At 41.4% G+C, this 27,699-nt stretch overlaps 3 protein-coding genes across 5 annotated transcripts; 2 read left to right on the forward strand and 1 right to left on the reverse strand.

Moving 5' to 3' along the window:
* Window positions 1-380: 380 nt before the first annotated feature.
* LOC109485015 (ADP-ribosylation factor GTPase-activating protein 1-like) lies at window positions 381-8,375 on the forward strand. Of its 3 annotated transcripts, XM_019788399.1 has the most exons (14): window positions 381-547; window positions 933-1,022; window positions 1,865-1,974; window positions 2,796-2,967; window positions 3,203-3,314; window positions 3,564-3,636; window positions 4,041-4,109; window positions 4,397-4,508; window positions 5,203-5,259; window positions 5,501-5,533; window positions 5,951-6,004; window positions 6,235-6,294; window positions 7,096-7,238; window positions 7,772-8,373. In XM_019788399.1, the coding sequence occupies exons 2-14, from the start codon at window positions 963-965 to the stop codon at window positions 8,166-8,168; spliced, it is 1,452 nt and encodes a 483-aa protein (XP_019643958.1). In that variant the 5' UTR covers window positions 381-547; window positions 933-962; the 3' UTR covers window positions 8,169-8,373. The 3 variants fall into 3 exon arrangements, with proteins under 3 accessions (XP_019643958.1, XP_019643959.1, XP_019643960.1); XM_019788400.1 differs by lacking the exon at window positions 5,951-6,004 and having other exon boundaries at window positions 7,772-8,374; XM_019788401.1 differs by lacking the exons at window positions 5,501-5,533; window positions 5,951-6,004; window positions 6,235-6,294 and having other exon boundaries at window positions 7,772-8,375.
* A 4,191-nt stretch (window positions 8,376-12,566) lies between these two features.
* LOC109485040 (fibrinogen-like protein 1) lies at window positions 12,567-16,357 on the forward strand. The gene is made up of 6 exons (XM_019788434.1): window positions 12,567-12,843; window positions 13,344-13,442; window positions 13,704-13,887; window positions 14,417-14,518; window positions 15,113-15,329; window positions 16,045-16,357. The coding sequence occupies exons 1-6, from the start codon at window positions 12,634-12,636 to the stop codon at window positions 16,355-16,357; spliced, it is 1,125 nt and encodes a 374-aa protein (XP_019643993.1). The 5' UTR covers window positions 12,567-12,633.
* Window positions 16,358-16,985: 628 nt separating this feature from the next.
* Window positions 16,986-27,180, reverse strand: LOC109484980. The gene is made up of 12 exons (XM_019788352.1): window positions 27,076-27,180; window positions 25,156-25,296; window positions 24,702-24,855; window positions 24,485-24,549; window positions 22,369-22,509; window positions 21,896-22,049; window positions 20,955-21,106; window positions 20,042-20,197; window positions 19,636-19,772; window positions 17,645-17,789; window positions 17,245-17,398; window positions 16,986-17,091 (listed from the first exon to the last, which is right to left on the reverse strand). The coding sequence occupies exons 1-12, from the start codon at window positions 27,080-27,082 to the stop codon at window positions 16,986-16,988; spliced, it is 1,512 nt and encodes a 503-aa protein (XP_019643911.1). The 5' UTR covers window positions 27,083-27,180.
* Window positions 27,181-27,699: the final 519 nt, after the last annotated feature.

A 27,699-nucleotide genomic window follows, 5' to 3' on the forward strand; every position in this document is an offset into this window, starting at 1 on the left:
ACAGAAATTCACACTTTTGGCACAGACTCCTTTAAATTGTATAATTTGGGACTTTGGGGCTTGAGCAAAATGTGCTGGAAACTGTATATGACCATATTTGGTGTGTGTTACAACATTTGGTATGCATAGTCTTGATAGTCTTGAAAGAAAAGCTGTTCAGTGGAAGTTATAGAAAAGAAGCAACCATCCTCTCCGAAAAAAAACAACAACAAAAAAACAGATTTGCAAAGTCAAAGCTTTATTTTCATCTCGGTAGACGTGGAGGGAAAAACTCCGCGGAGATGAGAGTTTTTAAATATTTCGCTAGATGTCGCTGTTCTGCCTGAAAAATCCGACTCCGCGGAGTTTCCACATCAAGAGCAGGAGGCTCAGTCAGAGCAGGGTAGCCCCACTTCCGGGCCGGTGTGTCAAAATCTAGCGACTAATCTTGACGTGTGGACTTACCCTGATTTCAAGTATTTCTGTCCTTGTCGTGAATTAGATCTTGTATTCCTCCTGTTCAGTATAAGATCGTGACGAACTACCGTTCCCATCTCAGCTGGTCCAGGTAAGTAAAGGTTTTTGCCTGCTGAATCGGTGAAACCTGTGCTTGTGCCCCCCTCCCCCATACCGGCTTGGTGCTACGTGGAACTTTAAACGCTGTCAAACAGCAAAGTTTATCGCTAATCCCACCGCTACGTTACCTGTATATTTGTACCCATGCAACGCATAGGACTCAAGCTAGATTGATAGTTTACTAGATTGATAGTTTTGTAAAGTGCTTGATTTTAAACCTCCTTACGTGCAGTGAAAATGGGACATCATGAGATTTTATTTTCAAGCAGATGTTGGGTGACGTAATACCTCCCAGAATTGCAGAACATGGCATCTATAAAGATATTTTTCACATTCTCATGGCACTGACTGTTAGACGTACATGGTTGTATTTCCAGTTCTCCACAGATAGCTCAGCTCTACACAGGATGGCCAGCCCTCGGACACGCAGAGTTCTGAAGGACTTACGTCCAAAATCAGGAAATAATGTAAGTGACAATGGTTAATCTTAGAGCATTAAAAAAATAACTCAGATCTGTGTAGTATGTGTATTCCTACATAAAATGATCATCTGATGATGACTTTCTTTGTTTCTAATAAAAAATCTCTCCTACGTCCTACCCTCATCCTTTTGACTTTCTGTCGAACATATTCCCACATATAATGATCAGTAGGGTCACCTTGGGTGTTCCCCAGTGCCTCTAGTTGTAATATAGCTATAGTTGGCATGTTGTTGCTACTGATAACTGAAGGACAGACATGATGACCATCCTACCATTTTGATTGACGTGTCTAATATTAAAAGAACAAAATTAGGTCAAATAATTCCATAGTAGGGCTCGAATTTCATTATGAGGAATAGATGCGCTGGTGTACCTAATCTAAAACTTAAGGCACACCAGCCTTGCTTGACGTAAGCATGACTTTGTTGTGACATTGGAATGGAATCTATTATCTAGGGATGGGGAAATTCCTGGCAAGTTGTAATATTTGACATTTCTGCATTTTGAATCTTCATATCTGATGTTTACCCTGCACTAATCTTTTTATCAATCTACCTTAAGCTACGAGTTTTAGTAGGTAATTAATTTTTAATCATTAAGATATGTCAATGTGTTGTATATAAAAATTAAGAATTTACTGTTGAGGAGAATTTTAAACTGTAAATACCCATATTTTGTTTATTACAAAACGAGCACAAAGGTTTGTATATACTGACGCAATTCAGACTTTAGTCTGCTATGTGGTATTTGAAATAAAATTTTCAAAAGTTTCAAAGAAAAGTATCTGATACATGTGCTACAGTTTTCCTTGTTACTTTCTATTCCAGAACTGTTTTGAATGTGGAACCCACAACCCGCAGTGGGTGAGTGTGTCCTATGGCATCTGGATCTGTCTAGAGTGTTCCGGCAAGCACAGAGGATTGGGAGTGCACTTAAGGTATGTTATTTTATACTTATAGATTCCGTATCTATTTTCTATTCAATCTTTCCACTTTAACTTCAGTGTAAGTGTACCTGATTTGGGTCAAACTAAGAGTGAGAGACAAACTAAATAAAGTAACAACATGTTGATAATGAAATACTAGTACACATCAAAACACACTACGTGTACTCTCCAAGAGGATACATACATGATGCAATTTCTTAGTAGTATTTTCTTTTTCAGTATTTAGTCAAACCACCTACTTTTTTACATAATGAATTTGCCATTTTCTACATGTGTGAACATGTTGTATATGAAGTCTTTATGATAACTCTTCATAAATATAAACCATATGATTAATCTGTCTTTGTTAGATCCTAGCCTCCTCAATGAAAAGCATTCATGGATAAATAAATAAACAAATACATTCCAAAAATAGTTTCATCAGGTTATAATAATTAGTGAAGTATAGAATTTATGGGTTTTCTTTTATACAACCAAGATAGTTAACCTTGCTGACGTTTTGTTGTCTATCAGACACCTTCCTCAGAGCTTCTGATATGACTGGAGTTCTGCTACTCACCAATATATGTCTGGATAAGGAAGTCGACCCCAGTGATAAACCTTATTTGGGATTGTGTTCTTGCCGCAAAAGTCGCACCCACATCGGCTACAAATAACAGTGAGATGCAGTACTCCAGTCAGAAGCTCTGAGGAAGGTGTCTGATAGACACCAGCACTTAGCACATCAGCACTTAGGTCAGAAATCTTGGTTACAAGTGTAAAAGAAAACTCCTGTATCCTAAACAAACACCTTGTTGTTGTTTCCATGGCAGTTTTGTTCGCTCGGTAACGATGGACAAGTGGAAAGACGCTGAACTTGAGAAGATGAAGGTTGGAGGGAACAACTCGGCCAGGGAGTTCTTCAAGTCTCAGTCTGACTACGACCCCAACTGGAGTCTTTCTGAAAAGTACAACAGTAAAGCTGCAGCCTTGTACAGAGATAAGGTACGGCATGGGAAAAATTGTTTCTTGTACATTTGTACTTACTTGTACTTGGTTAGGTCTACCCTTGAAGCCAAACTCCTTTTTCCGGGCCGCAAGAGCCCTTTGCCCGTTGGTCTAAATTACCGCTACGGGGGAGTTTGGCTGGCTCAACTCCACCACAGCGGTAATTTAGGTCTACGGGCGAAGGGCTTCTGGCTATTGAAATGTTTGTAAATTATGTTTTATCTGTTTGCAGATTTCCACAGAGGCAGAAGGGAAAACCTGGTCTGAACAAACCTCCTCAGCCAAAAACTATGTCCCCTACCAGCCAACCAGGAGGACACAGACATCAAACACACAAAACTTTGGTAGGAAATTTCTTTACCTGGGTTGTAAGATGGATTCAAATGTTGTTTTGATTAATTCAAATGTTGTCCAGACTTACAAGTCCGGACCTAGACGTAAACCTCTGGCCTTGAATCCAAAACTGAACCTAGATGTGGGGTTAGGTATACAGCACTAGTAATGACAGACATCAGTATGGATATTCTGATTGTAGTCCCAGCATGGAAGAGTTAAAGTTTTGAGTGTTCTGTTTAATCTTTGTTACTCTGCAGGTTCTGCTGGTTCTAATACAAGTAATAGTTCATCGTCCTACCAGTCTGGTGGGCAGTTCTCAAGTGTTTCCATGTGAGTAAATCTTAAGGTCCAGTGTTAGAAATATCCATCTGCAGTCTGCATATTGCAGAGACATTTTCAATATTGTAGGAAAAAAAATTAAGCTAACTGAAAAAATCAGGCTTGGAAAAAATCGGTTAATGGTTTTTACTTTTTTTTTAAATTGCACGTAAAATGTTTTTCAACATGCCATTTTGTATACGTCCAAACTTGTAAATGTGTACTTTGCAGAAAGTATTTCCGAATCGCAGAACAATATTTTGACACTCTGCAATGTTGTAGAATACTGAGAAAATGTATTTCTGCCGCTTACCGCCTGCTCATATTGAAGTTCTTCTCAGGTCTCATTGATGTTCTTCCTCATTTTACCCTAATCATTATTGTACAAGTCTAATCATCATTCTGTTTTTACACAGGGATGAAATCTCTTCCAGAAAAGAAGATTTCTTCCGTAGGAAACAGCTGGAGAATATGAATAGACCAGAGTGAGTAATTTTGAGACCATTTGCTGGTTAAAAAGATAATGCTGCACTGGGATATCATCAGGTCCTGGAAAACAATCTGAGGGGGAGGGGGCGACTGCAAATTTCTAGTCAGATGTAAGCTTCTCTTCTAAGGCCTTGGAAAAAATGTTGGAAAACTGATTGTACAAAGTTTCATCACTCAGGTGTCAGATCATGGAGTTAGAAAAGGTCGATTAACTCGAAAAATTGATTACCACATGTATTCATTCATTTATGCATCCATCCATCCTATCTTGGGCTTTTTTCAGGGATTTGCCCCCCAGTCAAGGCGGCCGCTATGTTGGTTTTGGTTCCCACCCAGTCACGAAGTCCAGCAGTGACTCCGATGCATGGGCAGGAGCTCTTTCTTCACTCACATCAGTATGTTCTTATTCAGTTATAACCAAAAAATGTGTAGTTTATTATTCCACACTGACTTAATTTTATGGATGACAAAAATGCAGCTAAACCAAAGCTGGTCTTGTAAATTGCAGTAGTACATATCAACTTTTATGACAAGCTGGCACATGCTGGCCTTTTGAGGCATTTATGAGTCGGCACTGTACTGAGTTCTCAAGGTTCATGGAGCTTCGGTAGCCTGGGTGCCGTCCTCCGTAGTTACCACCGGCTCCCTATTGTCGCTAGCTACCATAGACTACAGAGGACGGTACCCAGATCAGCGTCCTCCACGGTGCCTGCATTAAGCCGGCTTACACATGTTTTTCAGAAGAATGAAGATGAGGTGATTTTTTGTGTGTGAAAATCAATGCGCATGCGGATGTCATCTATGAAATTAAGTCGGTATACCCTAACAAAAGGGTAAGATAAAAATGGTATCTTTTAAAAGCTGACATCAAAACTAAAATATAAGTCTAAAAGTCAGCAAAGTATGTTGGCAACAAGCATTACGTGTGTGTAGACTTCATGAATATCTAATTTTAGTCATCAGGATGTCAGTGTTTTGGATTCAAGCCTGTTTAAATGTCAACAAATCCTGTAGTAGTACCATACATGTACGTGGTATGCACAGGGTAAGGCACAGTTTGATAGTGTGTGTTCCTCTCTTTTTTTACAGACCTGGAGCTCAATCTCCCTAAATGCTGGCAAACTAGCAGAACAAGCGAAAGAAAGCGTAAGTACATGTACTAGTACAGTCAGTCTCCTTCAACCTTTTAGATCAGAACTTCTGATGTCACAGACATGGCAGACAATACTTATGTTATAATCAGTTGAATGCCAACACACCACTGTTTATTGAATCATACTTTTCTGTAAATTTTTTTGTCGTTTTTGTCACATTTTATTGTAATTGCATGGTCATGTACATCATTAAGTTTTTCTTTTGTTTGATTCTGATTTTGTCACCTCACCAGGCGGTGAAGTTAAGTGCCACAGCCAGTGAAAAGGTAATGATGAACAGTCAAATGTCCCTTGTATTTTTCTTTACTCTGTTTCTTCCTAACATTGTCCTGTCATTATTTAATTTTATTCTTGTAAATTGTCATCATCTTATTGTTGGGCTGCTTGCCTGGACTCCTCTATTTCTCCAAGAAGATTTGTCTTTATTAAAAAAATTGACTTAATATTTTTGAGGCATTCATATTCATAATAATAATTAACATTTGTTTATTGATTCATCATGAAAAGTACATGGCAGTACCACCAAGGGCGCTGAATTGTATACTTGTGTTAAAACTACACAACGCAGAATTTACAATCACAATTACATACAAGTGAATTTTTAAAAGACAAGTAAATGATCACTGGGTCGCACTAAAGTTAGAAATGCCGTGCATCAGTTCAGAACTGTTACTGCTCCACAGGCGGTCAAACTTGGCTCAACTGTACAAGAGTCTTGGAAAACCGCTGAGGAAAAGGTACCCCAGACAGAAGGCTGAGGCATCTTTATTTTGTTTGTGATTTCTTTTGTATCATCACTTTTGTTGTGTTTCCATTTCTTTGTTTCTTTCCATTTGTTTGTGTTACGTTCACTGGATTTAGGAGTATGTGTGTGCACATGAACACACGCATGCTCCTCTCCACATACGTGTTTATGTCTGGTCTACATAACGGTAGGTGTTGTACCAAACATGTCTTATGATTTCAGGCAAGAGAAGGGAGATTGCTGGGTGATATGGGCTCCTCAGTCACACAGTTAGCAACTAAGGTACACCACACACAGTTTTTGTTTTGTTTTGTATGAGTTCTTTTTAAACCACTGACACAGTAGAGTAAGCTTGTAGAACTTTTTGTTGTGCACTCAATTTAACAGTAGGCTAATCCAGCATAATGTAATGATAAAATTTGTGTTTCTTTGTCGTATCACATACACCTTATACTGCTTCATGGGTTAAGAGATGGTGAGTTGGTCAGAGTACTTACTGCTTTATTCAGGGCATACTCCTACTCTTGTGTAGTGGGTTCTTTAACATGCTCAAGGTGTGTCTGTCCTCAAAAAGGGTGAAGATGTGTTGCAGAAGCAGGACTGCTAACCACTACACCACTGCGCTGCTTAGGCCTAGGAAAAAAAATGTTGTGTTTCCCATTTCCCGACTGACCCTAGAAAAACTGCCAACCCTAGACTTTTTTGGGGGGTGGACCCCTGCAAGGGACATTTTTTGAGCTGATCAACCTTTTCTAGCTCCATGATCTTACACCTGAGTGATAAAATGTCATACAATGTTGGTTTTCTAACATTGACATTGAAAATAAAATAAAATTGTCCTCATTTAAGTTTTACTTTGTTAACTGTATTGTAGAAGCTGGACCCCTATATAGATATCACTAAAGTCTTAAAAAAAAAAAGATACTAGTAAGGAAAAAATAATAATCCCTTCCTACCGACCCTAATTTTTTCAGGACCGAAACAGGAAACGCAACATATTTTTTCCTAGGCCTTAGCCAGAACGGGCCATTCTTCATGTATGTGAACTGAGACCCAATGAAGACTAGGTACCTTGTGTTACAGGTGTCTACAGTGAGTCAGAAAGGCTGGAAGGACCTACAGTCCATGTTCACAGACCAGCCCCACATGGCTGATGACGGGGGACCATCTGAAGGCACAACTCTGCTGGGAGACCCACAAGAACGACAGAAGAGGGAAGCACAAAGGTGAGTTTCTTTCTGCTAGTTGGTCTCACATAGCCAGTTAATACAGTACCGGTTCTGTACCAGAAAAATGGATTAGTTACAGGTCCAAAATAAACTAGAAAGGTAATATTTGCAAGGCAAATGCATAATGTTTACCTTCGCATATGGTCTGCTCCTTTAATTCTTACTCAAACACATTCATATTACGGTGACAGGAGTCTGCAACATGATGTATGCAACATGATGTAACCCAACACTAGTTACCATGGTAACAGACACAACATTGGTTCAGGACTTCAGGTCATTGAGGTCACTGTTTGGAGAAGAAGAAGAGGAAGAAGAAGAAGAAACTGAGCAAAAACAATATGTTTTCCTTCGGTAAACATAATAATCCCTCTAGACAATTATGCTTATATGTGACCTAAAATGTGTAAATAGCTGGTTGCCCATGGGTCCCAGAGACATACTGCTTAACCCTGTGTACAATGCAAGTTTGGGTGTGAAAGGTCAACCTCAGTAGACAGAAAGTTAACCTGCCTGAGTTCTCTCCCCAGGAAAATGGACCCTGACCAGTCAGACACACCACTTCTCCACTTGCACAGAGAAACGCCCCCTAGCAGTCCTGAGTGGAACTCCGACTGGGGCTGGGACTCCAACCCCACCACCACCGCAAACAACGGCGAGGCTGACAGCGCGGCGGACGCCTGGCAGTGGCTGGACGACAAGCAGGCCGCGAACAACACCAAGGCCACGAAAACCTCTCCGAAGTCAAAACGTTCGCCGCCGAAGGCAAAGGGTAAAACTGCGGATAGCTGGGACGCCATGTGGAACGACCAGGTAGAACCGGAGGAGCCGTCCAGTCCGGACTGGGAGAAGGGGTGGGACGACGGGGACTGGCTGCCCATCAACGTGACGGAAGGCAAAGGGAGTAAAACCTCCAAGAGCGACTGAACACGACCCACTGTACCTCACGGTTTTCCCCCTGGCATCTGCATCTCTGATATTTGAGGGGATGTTGTTGCCAACAACTGGCAAGGGTCATGCCTGATCAAGTTACCAGTTACAAATTGGGGTGTCTAACATAAACAAGATTAGTATTAAAGACTGAGCTTTAACTTCCAACATTTGAGACTACAGAAATGGGACTTACCCCAAATTTTTGGTTGGCTCCATCTATCTTGTTCACATAATGGACCCGTCTACGCGGGGGGCGACACAAGTTATCTGACACGTATGACCCACTACTACAGTTACGTGTCTCTGATGTCAGTTCCAAGAGTAGACCGGTCTATTCCCTGAATAACATTGATGAAGTCAACCGAAAATTTAGGGCAAGTCCCATTTCTGTAGTCTAAGTGTTGGAAGTTAAAGCTCAGTCTTTATTTCACAATGACTTGTACCAACACAGATGAACGTTCATGCTGAGATTAGTAATGGGTCAAAACTCCCCAGTAGGTGAGCACAACTTTCCTATGATGACAGGAAAAATCTTTGGCTGGAGATAATTCTGCTGTGGCTACTATAGACTCTTGTTTCAGACATGCTGGTAGGGAAATTCTGCACAACTGTTGGTGAGGTTGTAACCAGTGTCCAAACTAGTAGCTGTGGTCAGCCAGGTTTTAGTGTCTCTCATTCCAAGTCTTCTTGACCAAAGACTATTATTTAAGTATATTAACTATTGTTAAGATATCACTTTAAATATTTACTGTAATTTTTTTTGTGGCACAATAATGTTTTGGCTGCATTAAAACAAAAACCTTTCCACTCCTAATGCTAAGTTGAATCCCTTCGAAAATAAATGAAAAATTCAGTCACCATGCTGTATCATACTTATTTTCCATAGGTGCGCACAGTCTTAACATAGCAAGAAAAAAAACGACTCAAATCTCACAAAGAATTGATTGGACATTGTGTAGTGGGGAATGCCACATGGTGTCGGCATTTCTATTTCCACTATAACTTGAAAGACAGATTTCTTATATGCAAAATTACCTCTAACAGTGACCTATTGAAGTGAATTGTAAATTGATGTGTATGAAAATAATCTAATACATTAGTACTTAGTTGCTTAGGGTTTTGTTAATAACAACAGTATTATGATAGGTATGATAAAGGTCTGGATTATAACCAGGATGTATCAAGTTAAAGATCACAGTTTCTGTACCCTTTTATAATATACTTTCTTCTGTCATAGAGCATACTGGAAAAAAACTTCTCAACATCATTCTATTCTTATTTCTGTCATGCATAGTTCAGCTCAGCTAAAAGAAAACCAAGTTAACATTTTTTTAAAGATTTTTTCTTCAGACTACTACCACTTCTTATGGAGCCATGCAGATGCACATGGTTGCAAGTGACATGGCTATTATTGTATGCTATCCCCTTAATACTAGGTATTAGATCCTGTTTTAATTACATAAGGCATATTTGAAAATGTTAATTGTGCCATATTTGCATGTGTGCAATTTACTAGTACCTCCTTAAATTGTTTTTGAGTAAGAATATGCATGATGAGACATGAACACCTTTTCATTAGTAGTGCATTTAGTTTAGATAAGTAAATGTATTAAAAAATCCCTTTTCTCCATTTCTTGAATGTTCTTCATGTGATATGGTGTTAAAGGGGAAGAATGCTATTTTTCTTGTTATATCTGCAACATAGATTATTCTGATAACAAGACAGAAAGCAACTCAACCCCTTTTTATGATTGTTCTATGAAAAGAACATGTACATACAAAGATAACTAAAGATACAACAGGATATTTAGCTGCTCTGTTAATTTACTGTTCAAGTCAATGTACAATATATTTATGTAAACAGTGATGTCACTAGAAGGGAATGTGTGGAAATCAATGGAAAGGCTCCGCCCCTGTGGTACCGCCAAAAAATGTATCGTCCATATCTGTATCGTCAGTGGAAGTTTGCCTGCTGTATTTTAAGCCTTCCGGTTCCAGAATTGTCGTTCCTCCAGTCTGTATGATTACCTTACATGTTACGTGTTTAGTTTTATCTGAGCTTGAGAGATATACACAGTTTAGTAGGTCAAAGAACGAAGACCTCTATGGCATACTTGTAAACTGCTAAGTTCTGAACACTTATTGAGTTGATCAACCATGGGTTGACGAAATCGAAAATAAAATTTATGGCAAGTTTCACAACTCTGAAGTTCTATTCAGAAACTTATGACCTAACAGTTTCAAAATAAAAGAATTTTTGCCCGTCGTTTTTTTTCCGCCCTGTCGCATTAGATTTGGAGTCTGCGAGGGATGTCATCTATAAAATTTACTTGCTGTGGCCTTACTGTACAATATTCGAATCTGTATCAGTATAGCCGGTATAACCGCCCTTCGGCGTAACGCATCATGATCAGCTTCGCAGGCACGCGGCGCGGCGGCAGCTAGCTATGTCACACCGAACGAATCTGCGCGTCCATAGAACAATGCCATTCAAACGCAGCTTGTGTGGCCTGACCTGTCAACGGAAACAGACGAGGGGCCGGTGTTCTGAAATATATGGTCCGGCTGAAATAATCGGTCCGGGTACCATATATGGAGCGTGGGAACAGGAAGTGGGCGTGGCTCAAAAAGTACGAAGGCCCACAGGATCAAAAGCTTATCACTACACGCTGCGACACGTTATTTTTATACAACACACGATTAGCTTGACTTTTACTAACTTCAAGAGGGAAGATTAGTATTACAGTTTCTGATCTGTCTTATATTAAACTTGTTCTTTCCTTGATCTGTAAATTTTTCAGAACGCCTATAATATCTTTTGAAACTGCTTGTTCTACTATATCATGGTCGAGGTAAACATGTCTCGTGCAATCAACGTCTTTGTTCTTGACATTGACCCCTAATCTCTTGAATACTAGGGGCGGACCGTTTATTTCAGCCGGACCAATTATTTCAGAACGCCTGAAATAAACGGTCCGCCCTCCTGAAAATCGCAATGTTGCCCTATAATATCTTATGAAACTGCTTGTTCTACTATATCATGGTCGAGGTAAACATGTCTCGTGCAATCAACGTCTTTGTTCTTGACATTGACCCCTAATCTCTTGAATACTAGGGGCGGACCGTTTATTTCAGCCGGACCAATTATTTCAGAACGCCTGAAATAAACGGTCCGCCCTCCTGAAAATCGCAATGTTGCCCTATAATATCTTATGAAACTGTTTTTTCTACAATATCATGGTCGAGGTAAACTTGTCTCGTACAATCAACGTCGTTGTTCTTGACAATGAGCCTAATCTCTTAGATACTAGGGGCGGACCGTTTATTTCAGCCGGACCAATTATTTCAGAACGACTGAATAAACGGTCCGGCCTCCTGAAAATCGCAATGTTGCCCTATAATATCTTATGAAACTGTTTTTTCTACTATATCATGGTCGAGGTAAACTTGTCTCGTACAATCAACGTCGTTGTTCTTGACAATGAGCCTTAATCTCTTAGATATTAGGGGCGGACCGTTTATTTCAGCCGGACCAATTATTTCAGAACGCCTGAAATAAACGGTCCGCCCCTAGTATCCAAGAGATTAGGGGTCAATGTCAAGAACAAAGACGTTGGTTGTACGAGACAAGTTTACCTCGGCCATGATATAGTAGAACAAGCAGTTTCAAAGATATTATAGGCCAACATTGCGATTTTCAGGAGGGCGGACCGTTTATTTCAGGCGTTCTGAAATAATTGGTCCGGCTGAAATAATCGGTCCGCCCTTAATATCTAAGAGATTAAGGCTCAGTGTCAAGAACAACGACGTTGATTGTACGAGACAAGTTTACCTCGACCATGATATAGTAGAACAAGCAGTTTCATAAGATATTATAGGCAACATTGCGATTTTCAGGAGGGCGGACCGTTTATTTCAGGCGTTCTGAAGAAGTTTTATAAGATAGGGCAACAGAAGGGCGGACCAATTATGTCAGGCTTAATCATTTAATCATTTCTTGTTCTGATTTGTTTTGAAAAGTGGGAACAGTCTGCCACATCTAGAATTGTTTTAGAACTGTTTTAATTTTAGCGGACCAAAGAGCTCGAGGGTCATTGCAGAGACTTACTGTTTTGTAAGCTTAGAAATCAGAGGGGGTTAACATTCTAGTTGCAAAGGAATGGTCTCTTTCATGCTTACGCTACGGTTTTTATAAGTTAAGTTATGTGCGATATTGTACAATCTTACGTTAATGCTTACTTTACAGAACCCTGTTTATCGTTACATGTACTGAACTGCGTTACAATCGCGCGATCGCCTTGATTGAGATATGTGCGTGTGGGCCTTCGTACATTTTAGGCCACGCCCCGGACCGATTATTTCAGCCGGACCATATATTTCAGAACACCGGCTTCCCGGATGTGGGGTCTATGTGGGACAGATCTCACATTTACCGCGGTCTTGTCAAGGAGTGAACACTATGAAGACAACTGCGTTACTTTTTGCTGTATTCTGCATCAACCTGTGCGTGGCGCAAGGTGATTCTGCCGCGGATGGGGGTAATGCGACCTCAGGTGGGACTGTTCACATCTGGCGGGACGGGCTGGAGCAATGCGCGCACACCGTGGTGGTGCCGAGAACAGACCCGGAGGCGTGCCCGGGAGGGAAGGGTGCAGTCATCTTCTTACAGGCATGTCTTTAAGATATTATAAAGATTAACTCACATCGTTTTCTTCTTACAGGTTTGTCTTAGAGACTTGACAATCATTCTTTACAAATGCATGGCTTGGACACTTTTAGAAATGGCGTCAGTTTAGTATTTGTCCATTTAAATTTCATTTATATCTTTTTAATTGTGTTTTTTTTAATAAATTGTTTAAAATAAACTACAATACGTTTTAAATAGATAAATACTACAAGTCTTCACACTACTGTTTATAGTGTATTCTCCCCTGTATAATTGCACGCGGTCCAAAAAGTGGTTGGCCATTCTAATAACCGACCACTTTTGAGTTTGAGATAACCGGAGCCTCCTGATTGGTCTACGTCTCCTTGCTAGCCATAATCATCACTTAAGTACACGAAAATATAATCACATCATTTTTATGACATCGCATCATGTAAAATTATTAATGTTAACGTTAGATATATGATAACGCTATTAATGCACGGCTATCATACTGTTTACAGGACCTGAAAACTGCCGTGGACGACTTGACGACTCGCCTCACAAGAACAGAGAACAGACTGGAGGCCATAGAGAAACAATTCCAGAAAGACCAAGTCCAGGTCAGTAGTATAGAAAGCGCTATACGACTTACATTCTAGTGGCGCCATTGACGGACGTGAGCCAAATCCCGGATCCACCTATTTTTGCGCTTCGATGATTAGCGTGAATGTACAATTTCATTGTCAGTCACATTATATGAAACGTGTGTATGTACTTTTTGTGACGGATTTTGGTAATATATTCTATGTACTTTTTGTGACGGATTTTGGTAATATATTCATCTGTTACCGCTTCCGGCTGTGTCCCCCCCCCCCCCCAAGGTCTACTCCAGCCTTACTAAGGTGCTGCTCCAGGAAAAGGAAAACTTCAAACAGATCCGCCGCAACACAGAGGGAATCTACTCCCTGGTGCAGGCGTCTGCGGAAAGGGCGGACACCAGGACTAGTACTGATGGGGAGGAGGGACAGACTGACGACGCGGACCCGGAAGGGTATGAGATAGAAGGTAACTGCTTTTGTTTAATAACTGACCACAATTATGTGTATATCCAACTCCCGTACGTTTGGGACCGCATTGTAGATATATTTCCCTTTAACCCCGCATATGTGTAGATATGTAAATATTGTACGTTTGGGAATGCATCAATAGCAGTGACACCTGTGCTGCAGTGCAATGTGAACCAGCTCAGTCAGAATTGCCCTGAGGAAGGTGACAGACGGTCACCGAAACGTCGGCTGAATAAAAGACTTGGTTGTGTAAAAATAGTCTCTTTACTCAGTGACTTACCAACCTGATAAAACTATTCAAACTAACTCAAACTAAACGGAAGAATCGTGCAAGCTGGGAATGAACGGAAAAACTATCATTAAAGCTACTACATATGAATGAATATCATAACTAATATAGTAATTGAAAATGAATTGTTCAATACAAAGATAATGCAAAGGAAACTAACACAGTTTAACAAAGGACGTCACTTAAAGCAAAGAACATTTTACAGAGTCGGAAAGATTGTTACTCGATTCCTCCACAGATTGTTCAACCCTTTTCCGGTCCGGCACCACAGTAAGCGGGGTTTACAGCGTGAGTCCGGTCCCCATACAGATGGAAGTCTACTGTGACATGGACACGTCAGGTCAGGTCAGGTCGCGTATTTTTGTGTTGATGTGGGGTCAACCCCTGTGTGGGGTCGTGTGACGTAGCGGCAGAGTTCTTGACTCGGAACCAAGAGGTCCCGGGTTCGAGTCCTGACATGCCACCGAACTTGTGCGCTTGGGAAAGGCACTTTACACGACTTTCCTCACTTCGCTCAGGTAAAAATGAGTATTGTCTTATCCCCTGTGTTGGTGGCGGCATTAAAATAGGTTAAAAAAACTTGAGTGTGCCGTCACCACGTCTAGTGATTATATGTTGAAACAAAAAATGTTGATGTGGCTTTATTTCCATTTCTTACGTGTACAAATGTGGGGCTTTTATACGTCGGTGAAGGTTAGACATCCTGGTAATAAGATATGCCAAATAACAGTTACTCAAGCAACACAACATGATTTTCGAAAATTTTTGGAATAGGTTTCTTATTTTCAATCGATACGTTGCAATAACACGGCTAGAATCTGTTTACCTGGAGTCCAAATCTATTTGGTTGCCAAACCTCATTCGTCTTCTCCACAAACACAGGCTAATATTCTGTATGTAGATGTATCTTCTTTTCTTGTGCCATATCGTACAGGGGGCGGTTGGACTGTGTTCCAGCGGCGACAGGACGGGTCGGTTCCCTTCAACCGGACCTGGGAGGAGTACAGACAGGGGTTCGGGAACAAGGACGGGGAGTACTGGCTCGGGAACGACGTCCTTCACTTCCTGACGACACAGCAGAACTACAAATTAAGGATCGATCTCGAGAGTTGGGGAGGAGAAAAACGCTTTGCAGAGTACAACACCTTCAGGTATGGATACTTAGACTTAGACTTCCGAGTGTTCCATACATTATACCATATCTGTGTCTGTGTTTGTGTGTGCTTCTGCGATTCCCAAGCTTAAAAAAACTTAAGAAAAATTGCTTTTAGCCTCCTTTGCAGGCCTTTTGGTAGATACTGCGTTTTGTAGAATTTTTAACGCGTTCTTTTGCCGGCCATCCTACAACCAGTCGCCAAGAGAATTTCGAAGGTCAGTGGCGGGTACACACCTCTGGACGCGGCTGGTTGTAGGGTGACCGGCAAAAGAACGCGTTCAAAATTCTACAAAACGCAGTATCAAATCTCCCACCCGCCCGGAGGCCTGCACAAGAGGCTAAATTGCTTTGTACTAGTTCTACCTAGCATGGTACTTGCAAGCGTCGCCAAACCATCTCCAGACATGCTCCTTAGTCCTGTACATATTTTAAAACCGGGCCATTACTGACGACAAGTTTACCAACCTGAAGTTAGCCTTCCATTGGGCCTTCGATTCGCAGCCTTCGATTGGACTTGGTATGCACTATTTCATAGACGCCTCGAGACTTCTATCGACTTGGTATGCACTATTTCGTAGAAGTCTCGAGGCTTCTATGAAATAGTGCATACTAAGTCGAATCGAAGGCTCAATCGAAGGCTGCGAATCGAATGCCCAATCGAAGGCTAACTTCAGGTAGGTTGGTACAAGTTTCATGATTGGTCTCTGCAGGGTTGGCAATGCGGAGCAGAATTACAGACTGGAGGTGTCCGGTTACCAAGGTAACGCCGGGGACTCCATGACCATCAACAACGGGATGAGCTTCTCCACCATCGACAAGGACAACGACGTGTTGCGGGGGAGCTGCTCCCAGCACCGCGGGAAGGGAGGCTGGTGGTTCCGGGCCTGCGGATCAGCGCTCCTGAACGGCCGGTACCTCGGCAACTGCGGCGGCTCCTGCCTGCACAGCCAGGGGGTCCTGTGGGGGCTCATGACGCAATCCCTGAAATCTGTGTCGATGAAAATCAGACCACAGTCGCAGTAAACCATACTTCGTATCATGAAAGTTTGGTAGTTACATGTTTAAAGTTAAAACCAGATACCAAATATCTACCAGATACCTTTGACCCAGTGTTGACGTCACACTAAAAAGACGCCACGTGACAAGCTTTACTGGGTCAGTCTACTGAGGAGGACCAGAGTGACTGGTCGAAAGCTCTAGGTGAGAGAATTCTTTGTGTTGGATCAAAAGTTTTACCTTAAAACATATATACTTCGTGTATTTGCAGTTTGAATGCTTTGCACCTTTTTTGTCTATCTGCAAACCTTGTTGTGGGGCATGGGACATGACAATAAGAATTAAGCCACAATTGCAAACTTAATTGGCGTAACGCAGTTTATTGTAGCGGAAACTCAATCAAAATTATTGATGCCTCAGCAAGACTTAGACAAGGATAATTCTGTATAATATTTCTGGTTGTTAGAAAGGGCCGTGTCAATAACAACTAAGCCAGAATCGTAAACCTAGATGGTATAACACCATTTATTGAAGCAATGGATGACTCAATATTGATAAGCTAGACCGGTACGTGGTACGTTGACAAACAATTCTGTGCTATTCTATAAGATTTCCCATTAGATATTCGCAATTTTATGTTTTCCGTGACCATGTTCTAGCTCCTTTTTTGTGACTGTTGGTGATGAATCGGCAGGCTTGAGTTAAAGATGTCGATGTGCATGAACCATTCTCCATCAACTTTCTTCCAAATCACGATGTACCTGTGAAACATCAAGAAGAAAAGTCGAAATTTTCAACATAACTACAATTTCAGAAAGTCTCTACATAACATCTCATGTGTAGTTGTTCTATCCACTCAGTATGAAAGAATAACTGGTCAGATACACAGCGAGGATATAAAACATGTTACTTACTTGCCCTCGTCAGCCACAGTGCCGTCTTCTGCCTTCATTGTACTGGTGCCCCGTTCGTAGACGACGTCACTACCCATAGGGCCGACTTCATCTGTTTTTAACTCCACCGCCCGCACGCCGCCGGCCCAGGCGCCAATAAACGCCTTCTCTGCCCCTGTCGTTAGCAAAAGACGTCTTGTTAATTTGATGGCACTCCGGGCATACGTACATGTACATGTACATGTATTAAAGCGATCATCAAATCACACACGCACGCAAAAGACACGCGCACACACACACACACACACACACACACACACACACACACACACACACACACACACACACACTAGGATAGAGAGACCTATTCCGTTCTTCTAGGGTGCAGCTAGCTCCATAACTTGACATACATAATTCTTACCGTCTCGTTTGTTCTCAGTGTCACTGCCAGGCGCCATGACCTTGCAGTCCTCCGTATACAGCTTAGTAGCCAGACCTTTCATGTCCTTCGCCTTGTAGAGGGCCATGAACGTTTGGTTCCTTGCTTCTATTTCTTTCTTCAGAGTCTTCAGATCCACATCTGGAGACGAGGTTTACACGTACAGATACAATAAGATCTGGTCCTTGATCTGATGTAGAGAAGTACTAGATCTAGTTCTCAGTATTAGCCCTCGTATTACGATTTCCGTTGACTGACGGATACAGAAGTCAAAACTATCAATTAACGTTAACGGATGAATGTTGTCTTTCATTTTCATGTGTGTGGTGGGGGGGGAGTAAACTTCAGAAATGAATAAAGCACATAATGGATTGGTCACGGATAGAACACTATACATGAGGCGACCAAGCGATCGGTAGTTGTCCGAACCTATAAAGTTTAGTACTGTGACAAGTTGTAGAGTTACACTAGCCTTGACCCCGCTTTACCATGCATGAGTTAGCAAGACTGCATACTAATAACCATAATTTAATGACAGTCCAGCCGATCTTTCTAATTGTATAGACCGACAGAATTCCACAGCATGTGCTTATTGGCCTTGGTGGGCGGACAACACTCCCAGTACTGACAACGGATCCGAGATGGCCACGATAGACAAGTACTGGGTGTGACCCCAGTACCCATGTAGAGTCAGATTCTACCTCGCATGATATAAAAGCGCCTGAGGGCCCTCATGTTTATAATGGAGACACACCCAGTAGATTACTAGCTATACGATACTCTTAAAACGAGTACTACCACTTCGTGCAAGTCGCATTGGGCTTGACAGTATACAAAGTTCAAGGCCCAGCAGTCACGAAATGTTCTTTTAATATTCTTTGTACAGATAAACGACGCCTTACCTGCCATAATGATGGGTATATTCGTTGCAGTGCCAGCGACGACATGTAACAATCTTCTGACGACTACTTGTCGAACAAGATGTGTAGCTTTGACCTCTTTACCTTTGACGTCTGAACCTCGGGGCGTGAGTTTACTTTGGTGCAAATAGTAACTGTAAAAAGTACCTGTCGCATCGTCACTAATGTTGTCAGTGTAGGCTACGTTTAAAGGGTTTCTAGTACCATGTATGTTGTAGAATATAGTATTATGCTAGACGTAGATATAGTCCCACATACCATTGTATTTTCTGTCTTATGCTGTTTGTAACTGCAATTAGCCCTCGGGCACGTATTTGCAATAAACTTTCTATATCCCGTCTTAACAGTAATGTTATAAAACGTGCATTTAGGTTATAACATTTCAAATCATAAGGTTAAAATTATAACATTAATCTCTTTTTTTTCATAGCGTTCAGCTTAAACCATTTTTCTTGAATATGTAACATAATGTAAAAAACAATAGCATTTGTGATAGAATCTTATGGATGATAAAATAATGACCCCTTGACATTTTTTTATGATTGGGTATTTCCGTTGTCCGCAAATCGTGTTGTGATACAAATAGAGTATAACATGTCAATAAAATTAAGGTAGAACCACAAACGTAATTGTTATCGTACGTAACAAATAATCAATCAATATGGGTGTCCAAGCAAGACTGCTATTTAATGTGTTAACAAAAAATTCTGTGCTATTCTATAAGATTTCTGATTACATGTTCTGTTATGTTCATCCGTGACCATACGTTAAGTCTTCTTCTTTTTTTGTGACTGTAGATGTAGAATCTTCAGGCTTTGTTTGAGTTAAAGATGTCGATGTGTATGAACCACTCTCCATCAACTTTCTTCCAAATCAGGACGTACCTGTAAAACATCAAGAAGAAAAGGTGATATTTTCAACGTAACCACAATTTCAGAAAGTCTATGATATTTCATTCTCATGTATAGTTATTGTATCCACTCAGTATGATCTAACTGGTCAGATGCACATTAAGGATATAAAACATGTTACTTACTTGCCCTCGTCAGCCACAGTGCCGTCCTCTGTCTTTATGGTGCCGGTGCCCCGTTCGTAGAAGACGTCACTACCCATCGGTCCGACTTCCTCTGTTTTTGACTCCACATCCCGCACACCACCGGCCCAGGTACCAGAATACGCCTTCTCTACCCCTGCAGTTAGGAAATACATCCTGCTGTTGGCGCTCCGCCGTATACGTATGTATGTGATTATATCAAAGCACACACGCACGCAAACGTGCAAATGCGCGCGTATACGCAAAGACACCTACAAGTACACACACGTACACACACACATACGACAAGGACAGAGAGACAGAAAGAAACATGTATTCTGTTCTTCTAATTTGATATATAATTTATAGTATTCTCATTACACCAGGGTGAAGCTAGCTCAATAACTTGACATACATAATCCTCACCGTCTCGGCCGTACTCAGTGTCACTTCCAGGCGGCATGACCTTGCAGTTCTCCGTGTACAGCTTAGCCAGACCTTTCATGTCGTTAGCCTTGTAGAGGGCCGTAAACTTCTGGTTCCTTGCTTGTATCTCTTTCTTCAGAGTCTTCAGATCCACATCTGGAGACGAGGTTTACACGTACAGATACAATAAGATCGGAGATAGTGAAGTACTACATCTAGTTCTCAGTATTGGCCCTCGCGTATATTACGGTTTCCGTTGACTGACGGAGACAGAGGTTAAAACTATCAATTAACGTTAACGGATGAATGTTGTCTTTCATTTTCATGTGTGTGTGTGTGGGGGGGGGCAAACTTCAGAAATGAATAAAGCACATAATGGATTGGTCACGGATAGAACACTGTAGATGAGGTGACCAAGCGATCGGTAGTTGCCCGGACCTATAAAGTTTCGTACTGTGACAAGTTGTAGAGTTACACTACCCTTGACCCCGCTTTACTATGCATGACTTAAATAGCAAGACTGCATACTAATAACCATAATTTAATGACAGTCCAACCGATCTTTCTTAATTGTATAGACCAACAGAATTCCACAGCATGTGCTTATTGGCCTTGGTGGGCGGACAACCCTCCCAGTACTGACAACGGATCCGAGATGGCCACGATAGACAAGTACTGGGTGTGACGTCAGTTCCCATGTAGAGTCAGATTCTACCTCGCATGATATAAAAGCGCCTGAGGGCCCTCATGTTTATAATGGAGTCACACCCAGTAGATTTACCAGCTATGCGATACTCTTCTAAAAAGCGTACTGGCCCTTCGTTCAAGTCGCATTGAGCTTGACAGTATACAAAGTTCAAGGCCCAGTAGTCACGAAATGACCTTTTAATATTCTTTGTAAACGACTCCTTACCTTCCATAATGCTGGGTATATTCGTTGCAGTGCCAGCGACGACGTGTAACAATCTTCTGACGACTACTTGTCGAACAAGATGTGTAGCTTTGACCTCTTTACCTTTGACGTCTGAACCTCGGGGCGTGAGTTTACTTTGGTTCCAATAGGAACTTTAAAAAGTACCTGTCGCATCGTCACTAATATTTCCAGTGTAGGCTACGTTAAAAGGGTTTCTGACGTATATCATACAAGTCTTAACAGTAATGTTATAAAACGTGCATTTAGGTTATAACATTTCAAATCATAAGGTTAAAATTATAACATTAATCTCTTTTTTTCATAGCGTTCAGCTTAAACCATTTTTCTTGAATATGTATGTAAAAACAATAGCATTTGTGTTAGAATCTTATGGATTATAAAATAATGACCCCTTAACATTTTTTTTATGATTGGGTATTTCCGTTGTCCGTTGTGATACTAATAGAGTATAACATGTCAATAAAATTAAGGTAGAACCACAAACTTAATTGGCATGACGTCTTTATCGTACGTAACAAATAATCAATCAATATGGGTGTCCAAGCAAGACTGCTATTTAATGTGTTAACAAAAATTCTGTGCTATTCTATTAAGATTTCCGATTACATGTTCTTGATGTTATGTTCATCCGTGACCATATGTTAAGTCTTCTTCTTTTTTTGCGACTGTAGATGTAGAATCTTCAGGCTTTGCTTGAGTTAAAGATGTCGATGTGCATGAACCACTCTCCATCAACTTTCTTCCAAATCACGATGTACCTGTGAAACATCAAGAAGAAAAGTCGATACTTTCCACATAACTACAATTTCAGAAAGTCTGTATATAACATCTCATTTACAGTTGTTCTATCCACTCAGTATGAAAGATTATAACTGGTCAGATGCATATACGTGCAGCGAGCATAAAATACGCTGACTTACTTGCCCTCGTCAGCCACAGTGCCGTCCTCTGTCTTCATTATACTGGTTCCCCGTTCGTAGAAGACGTCACTACCCATCGGTCCGACTTCCTCTGTTTTTGACTCCACATCCCGCACGCCGCCGGCCCAGGCGCCAGTAAACGCCTTCTCTGCCCCTGCATTTAGGAAATACATCTTTTTAATTTGATGGCATTCCGCCGTATACGTATATATGCGATCATCAAATCTCACACGCACGCAAACGTGCAAATGCGCGCACATACACACACACACACGCGCACACACACACACACACACACACACACACACACACACACACACACACACACACACACGTAAACACACACATACGACAAGGATAGAGACAGAAAGAGACATGTATTCTGTTCTTTAATTTTGATAAATATAGTATTCTCAGTACACCCGACTGCAGCTAGTAGTCATCAATAGCTAATAATTTGACACAATCCTCACCGTCTCGGCCATGTAGGGTGTCACTCCCAGGCGGCATGAGCTTGCAGTCCTCCGTGTACAGCTTAGCCAGACCTTTCATGTCGTTAGCCTTGTAGAGGGCCATAAACTTCTGGTTCTTTGCTTTTGTCACAGACTTCAGATCTGGAGACGAGGTTTACACGTAGGATACAATAAGATCGGAGATATATAGTGAAGTACTAGATCTAGTTCTCAGTATTGGCCCTCGAGGTCGTATTACGATTTCCGTTGACTGACGGAGATAGAAGTTAAAACTATCAATTAACGTTAACTGATGAATGTTGTCTTTCATTTTCATGTGTGTGTGTGTGTGGGGGGCAAAGTAAACTTCAGAAATAAATAAAGTAAATAATGGATTGGAACATGGTCAAGGATATAGCATTATAGATGAGGCGACCAAGCGATCGGTAGTTCCCCGGGTCTATAAAGTTTAGTACTGTGACAAGTTGTAGAGTTACACTAGCCTTGACCCCGCTTTACCATGCATAGCTTAGCCTGATGACTCAAGTAAACATCCCACGGGCAAGACATACAAATAATCATAATTTAATGAGTCCAACCGGTCTTTCTAATTGTATCGGACCAACAAAATCCCTCAGCATGTGCTTATTGGCCTTGGTGGGCAGATAACACTCCCCGTACCCACAGTGATGCACCAAGGAGGTTCCGAAAACGCACTAAGAATGCTGAACTTTGGAATGTCAAAATGTCGTTTAGGACTGATACAAGTCTAAAGACAATTGAACTAAAACTGTGTTAAATACAGATCCAAACTTCTTCTAGATCGATGAGTATACCCTTTGACACAATTTCACCCCGACGTAGCTTAAATCGTCCGAAAGGCCTAAATAGAAGAAGCGATGGGTTATATACACGTTTAATACTTCCGGGTCACGTTCAAGTTCGTTTGCTCAAGGACTTGGTCTGCCCCTCTTAACCCAGTTCTCCTGAGTTAATGTTTAACACATAACTGCATGCGGCAGAGCACACTGTTGCCACACACGTCGTGCCCATGATGCGTTTAAAACCACTGTCTTTGTTGATTGCCTCCCCACTTCCACGCCCACTGTACTGGCTATAGTCAGTAGTAACCACTAGTAGGCACTAGTGCGGCAATTTCGTGCAAGTCACATTGAGCTTGACCGTAAAAGAGTCAAGATAGAGTCTTCCAACAGTGTTTTCACAGATAAACGACGCCTTACCTGCCATAATGTTTGGAGTAAACGGAGTACTGCTGACAACGTGGAACAATCTGCTCACGGCTACTTGCCAAAAGTTTGTGAACTTGGACCTGTGACGTCTGCACTTCGAGGTTTGTTCAAACAGAACAAGTGGCTTTAATTAAAGACACCTGTCCCACTGTAACTAACATTGTCGGTGTAGCGTACGTTAAGGGGCTACGGACGAAATGTAAAATTATATATCATCAAGTCATGACAATAAAGCTATATACATTTAAGTCATAAAGTTAATATTTTTTGCACATTAATATCATAATGTTGAACTTAAAACATTTCTCTTAAAGCATCTGCTGTGTGACAGGATCTTAGGACAGTGTAAAGTATTTGCTTCACGGATTATACAGTTTTAGACGGTACAGTTTCGTCATTCAGTGAATCAATCGTGTTTAGGGGGCTGAAATGGTCGTGTCCAAAATGCCCCCTTACTTCCCCACCGTTCCCTACCACAAAAAAAAACATTTTTACTACTAAAATCAAAGAACCCACATATTATAGAAGAAGTGGGTAAATTCGTCTTCCACTGCCTAAAAAGAAGTCAAACCCAGTAAAACTAGTACCATGCATGTTGTAGAATATAGTATAATGCTAGACGTAGATATAGTCTCACATACCACTGTATTTTACTGCATTTTCTTTCTTATGTTGTGAAATGAAGCCAGAATCGTAACCTAAATGGTATAACACCATTTATTGAAGCAATAGATGAATCAAGATGTCTAAGCAAGACCGGTACTTGGTACGTTGACAAACAATTCTGTGCTATTCTATAAGATTCCCGATTAGATATACGCGATATGTTTTGACCATCTTCTATCTCCTTTTTATGCGACTGTAGATGTAGAATCTTCAGGCTTTGCTTGAGTTAAAGATGTCGATGTGCATGAACCACTCTCCATCAACTTTCTTCCAAATCACGATGTACCTGTAAAACATCAAGAAGAAAAGTCGATATTTTCAACGTAACCACAATTTCAGAAAGTCTATGATATTTCTATCTCATGTATAGTTATTGTATCCACTCAGTATGATCTAACTGGTCAGATACACAGCAAGGATATAAAACATGTTACTTACTTGCCCTCGTCAGCCACAGTGCCGTCCTCTGTCTTCATGGTGTAGGTGCTCCGCTCGTAGATGACGTCGCTACCCATCGGTCCGACTTCCTCTACTTTCAACTCCACCGCCTTCACACCGCCGGCCCAGGCGCCAGAAAACGCCTTCTCTGGGCCTGCAGTTAGCAAGAGAATAAAATCATGTTGTTAATTTGATGGCCCTCTCGGTATACGTACGTATGCGATCATCAGAGCACACGCACGCAAACGTACAAACGTTACGTTCGCGCATTCACAAACACACCTACACAAACACGCACACACACAAACACGCACACACGGACAAGAACGTTCAGAAAGACAGAAAAAGAACAATTTATTCTATTCTTCTAATTTTCATAGTTTTCTCATGATTACAGCTTCTCAGAGTGCAGCTAGCAGCCATCAATAGTTCCATAATTTGACACAGTCCTCACCGTCTCGGCCATGCATGGTGTCACTGCCTGTCGGCATGAGCTTGCAGTCCTCTGTGTACAGGCTAGCCAGACCTTTCATGTCGTTAGCCTTGTAGAAGTCCATAAACCTCTTGTTCTGTGCTTCAATTACTGCCTTCAGATCTGGAGACGTACAGATACAGATACAGATACAGATACAATAAGAACGGAGGAAGTGAAGTTTTAGATTGAAGATAGAGGTTAAAAGTTATGTGGGGGGATGGGTGGTACAAAGCTGACCAAAGTAAAGGAATAAAGCAAAATATGGATTGGTCAATGATATAGCATTATAGATGAGGCGACCAAGAGATCAGTAACTGTCCGGAACTATAAGGTTACATACTGTGACAAGATGTAGAGTAGTCCGACAGGTTACCCTAGCCTTGACCCCGCTTTACCATGCATGGCTTAGCATGACTCACGTAAACATCCCAAGGGCAAGACATTGTGTTTTCCAGATCTAATGACAGCCTAACCGATCTTTCCGAACTTGCATAGCCCCTAATTTCACAGCATGTGCTTATTGAATGAAAGACCTTTATTGTACGTTTGTGCTCTAACAAGCTAAGTGCAGGACATGAATAGACAAGGAAAATGATACAGCAATTACACTTAATGTGATCTACTATTTATAACATGTTCAACTTCTTCTCGCTTCTTGAGCAGTCATAGATGTACGAGCACATTTGGGGCATCATCACTAGAAAGCTTTAAACAACTCCTGCAATCAAATGTGCAAAGATTAAGTGTAACAAGTCGTCGGTGTGATATAGCTAGCTGCCGCCGCGCCGCGTGCCTGCGAAGCTGGTGTGTTACGCCGAAGGGCGGTTATACCGGCTATACCGATACAGATACAGATATAGAACTACTAATGATACATGATTTGTGAAGTTTCATAAGAAATATGAATTTTTATATATTGGCCTTGGTGGGCGGGTGTACTGAAGACGACTCCGTGAGGCCCATGACAGTCGACCTCGGCCGAGGGCTCTCCTGTTTAAACTAGAGACGGTGGCGATCTCCTTGGGACACACCTGTTACAAGTTTAGCCGGGAATTCACTCTCTGCACGGCCTGATGTGCCTTCCACTGTTTACATTATCGTAATCAATGATATGTACATGTTTGTATGGCTATCAACACGTACGATAGACTTTAGTAGGCATCCTTCCTGGGATGATCTCGAGAGATCTGATCTTTAAGTCTGATCAATGACATTTGTAGAATTGACGTTTGTAGAATGTCCTTGGTCTGATGTCAACACGATGCCACTACAGATAATATCAGTGTAGTGACTATGCGCACACACGGAACCGCACTTAAAGAATGCTGACCTTTGGAATGTCGAAAAGTTGATTAGGACTGATACTGCATGAAACACAAATGAAGATCTCTTATAGAATGGAACTAAAAGTGTATCATATAAAGATCCAAATGTGAACTTCACTTAATAGCTTATTCTAGATCGATAACCCTAAGACACAATATTAGTATTTCCCCCCGACGTAGCTTAAAACAATAAATCGTCCAAACGGCCCAAACAGAAGCGATCGCTCGATGGATTAAAGTTTAAAACTTAAATACTTCCGGGTCACGTTGTTCACGTTCGTCTGCCCAAGGACATTATGTTTAATTTTAATGTGATATTTTAACATCGTTCTCCTGAGTTCATGTTTCACATAACTGCATGGACTGTCTGAGGGCCATACTGTAGTCTTTGTTGATTCCCCCTCAGTAGTCAGTAACGCCACGCCCACTACAGCACATTCAGTTCGTACTAGCCACAGTGACACAAGTTTGGCATTTTGTGCAAGTCACACAGTGAAGCTTGACCGTGATTCAACAAACAGTAGTCTAGAGAGAGCCTTTCGAAAAGTGTTTCCACTGGTAAACGACGCCTTACCTGCCATAATGCTTGGAGTACGGAGTACTGCTCGGACAACGTAGAACACTCTGCTCAGGACTACTTGCCACAAGTTTGTGAACTTTGACCTGTGACGTCTGAGCCACGAAGAAAACAATTGGCCACAGACACCTGTCGCACCGTAACTAACATTTTCAGTGCAGTGTAGGCTACGTTAAAAGATTACGGACGTAATGTTAAGTTACATAAAAGTCATAAAAGTTATCAATCTTAATATTAAACGTATAACATTATCATTATAATAGCCATGCCTTCAAGTACCAGAGTTATCAACTAAGGATTGAGGTGTTGAAGAATTCATTCTTTCCTAGAACTATCGCAGAGTGGAACTCGCTGTCACCAAGTACAGTAGGGGTATAATATCATTAGATAGCCTTAAACAATGCCTAGATTTAGATGTTCAAGGGTTAGGTGTAACAAGTCCATCGGGGTAATGTAGCCAGCTGCCGCCGCGCCGCGTGCCTGCGAAGCTGGTGTGTTACGCCGAAAGGCGTTACATCACGGTTCTAAAACATGCGTGCATTAAAATCAAAATTAAAAGCCATAACATTTCAGTTGCATACTGCCCAAGTTACGGTCTGACGTCACTGCATACTGGGGACA

The sequence above is a fragment of the Branchiostoma belcheri genome, unplaced genomic scaffold (genome assembly GCF_001625305.1).
Source record: "Branchiostoma belcheri isolate BF01 breed outbred unplaced genomic scaffold, Haploidv18h27 scaffold72, whole genome shotgun sequence".
Lineage (NCBI taxonomy): Eukaryota > Metazoa > Chordata > Leptocardii > Amphioxiformes > Branchiostomatidae > Branchiostoma > Branchiostoma belcheri.

Bases quoted from the DNA above. Each gene is read 5' to 3' on its own strand.
- LOC109485015 (XM_019788399.1), top strand. From the start codon at position 963: ATGGCCAGCCCTCGGACACGCAGAGTTCTGAAGGACTTACGTCCAAAA. The intron at 2,968-3,202 runs GTACGGCATGGG...ATCTGTTTGCAG, and splicing joins CAGCCTTGTACAGAGATAAG to ATTTCCACAGAGGCAGAAGG. The intron at 4,509-5,202 runs GTATGTTCTTAT...CTTTTTTTACAG, and splicing joins CTCTTTCTTCACTCACATCA to ACCTGGAGCTCAATCTCCCT.
- LOC109485040 (XM_019788434.1), top strand. From the start codon at position 12,634: ATGAAGACAACTGCGTTACTTTTTGCTGTATTCTGCATCAACCTGTGC. The intron at 12,844-13,343 runs GCATGTCTTTAA...TACTGTTTACAG, and splicing joins GTGCAGTCATCTTCTTACAG to GACCTGAAAACTGCCGTGGA. The intron at 14,519-15,112 runs GTCAGGTCAGGT...CATATCGTACAG, and splicing joins CTGTGACATGGACACGTCAG to GGGGCGGTTGGACTGTGTTC.
- LOC109484980 (XM_019788352.1), bottom strand. The intron at 19,773-20,041 runs GTGAGGATTATG...TCCTAACTGCAG, and splicing joins CACTGAGTACGGCCGAGACG to GGGTAGAGAAGGCGTATTCT. The intron at 17,399-17,644 runs GTAAGAATTATG...TGCTAACGACAG, and splicing joins CACTGAGAACAAACGAGACG to GGGCAGAGAAGGCGTTTATT.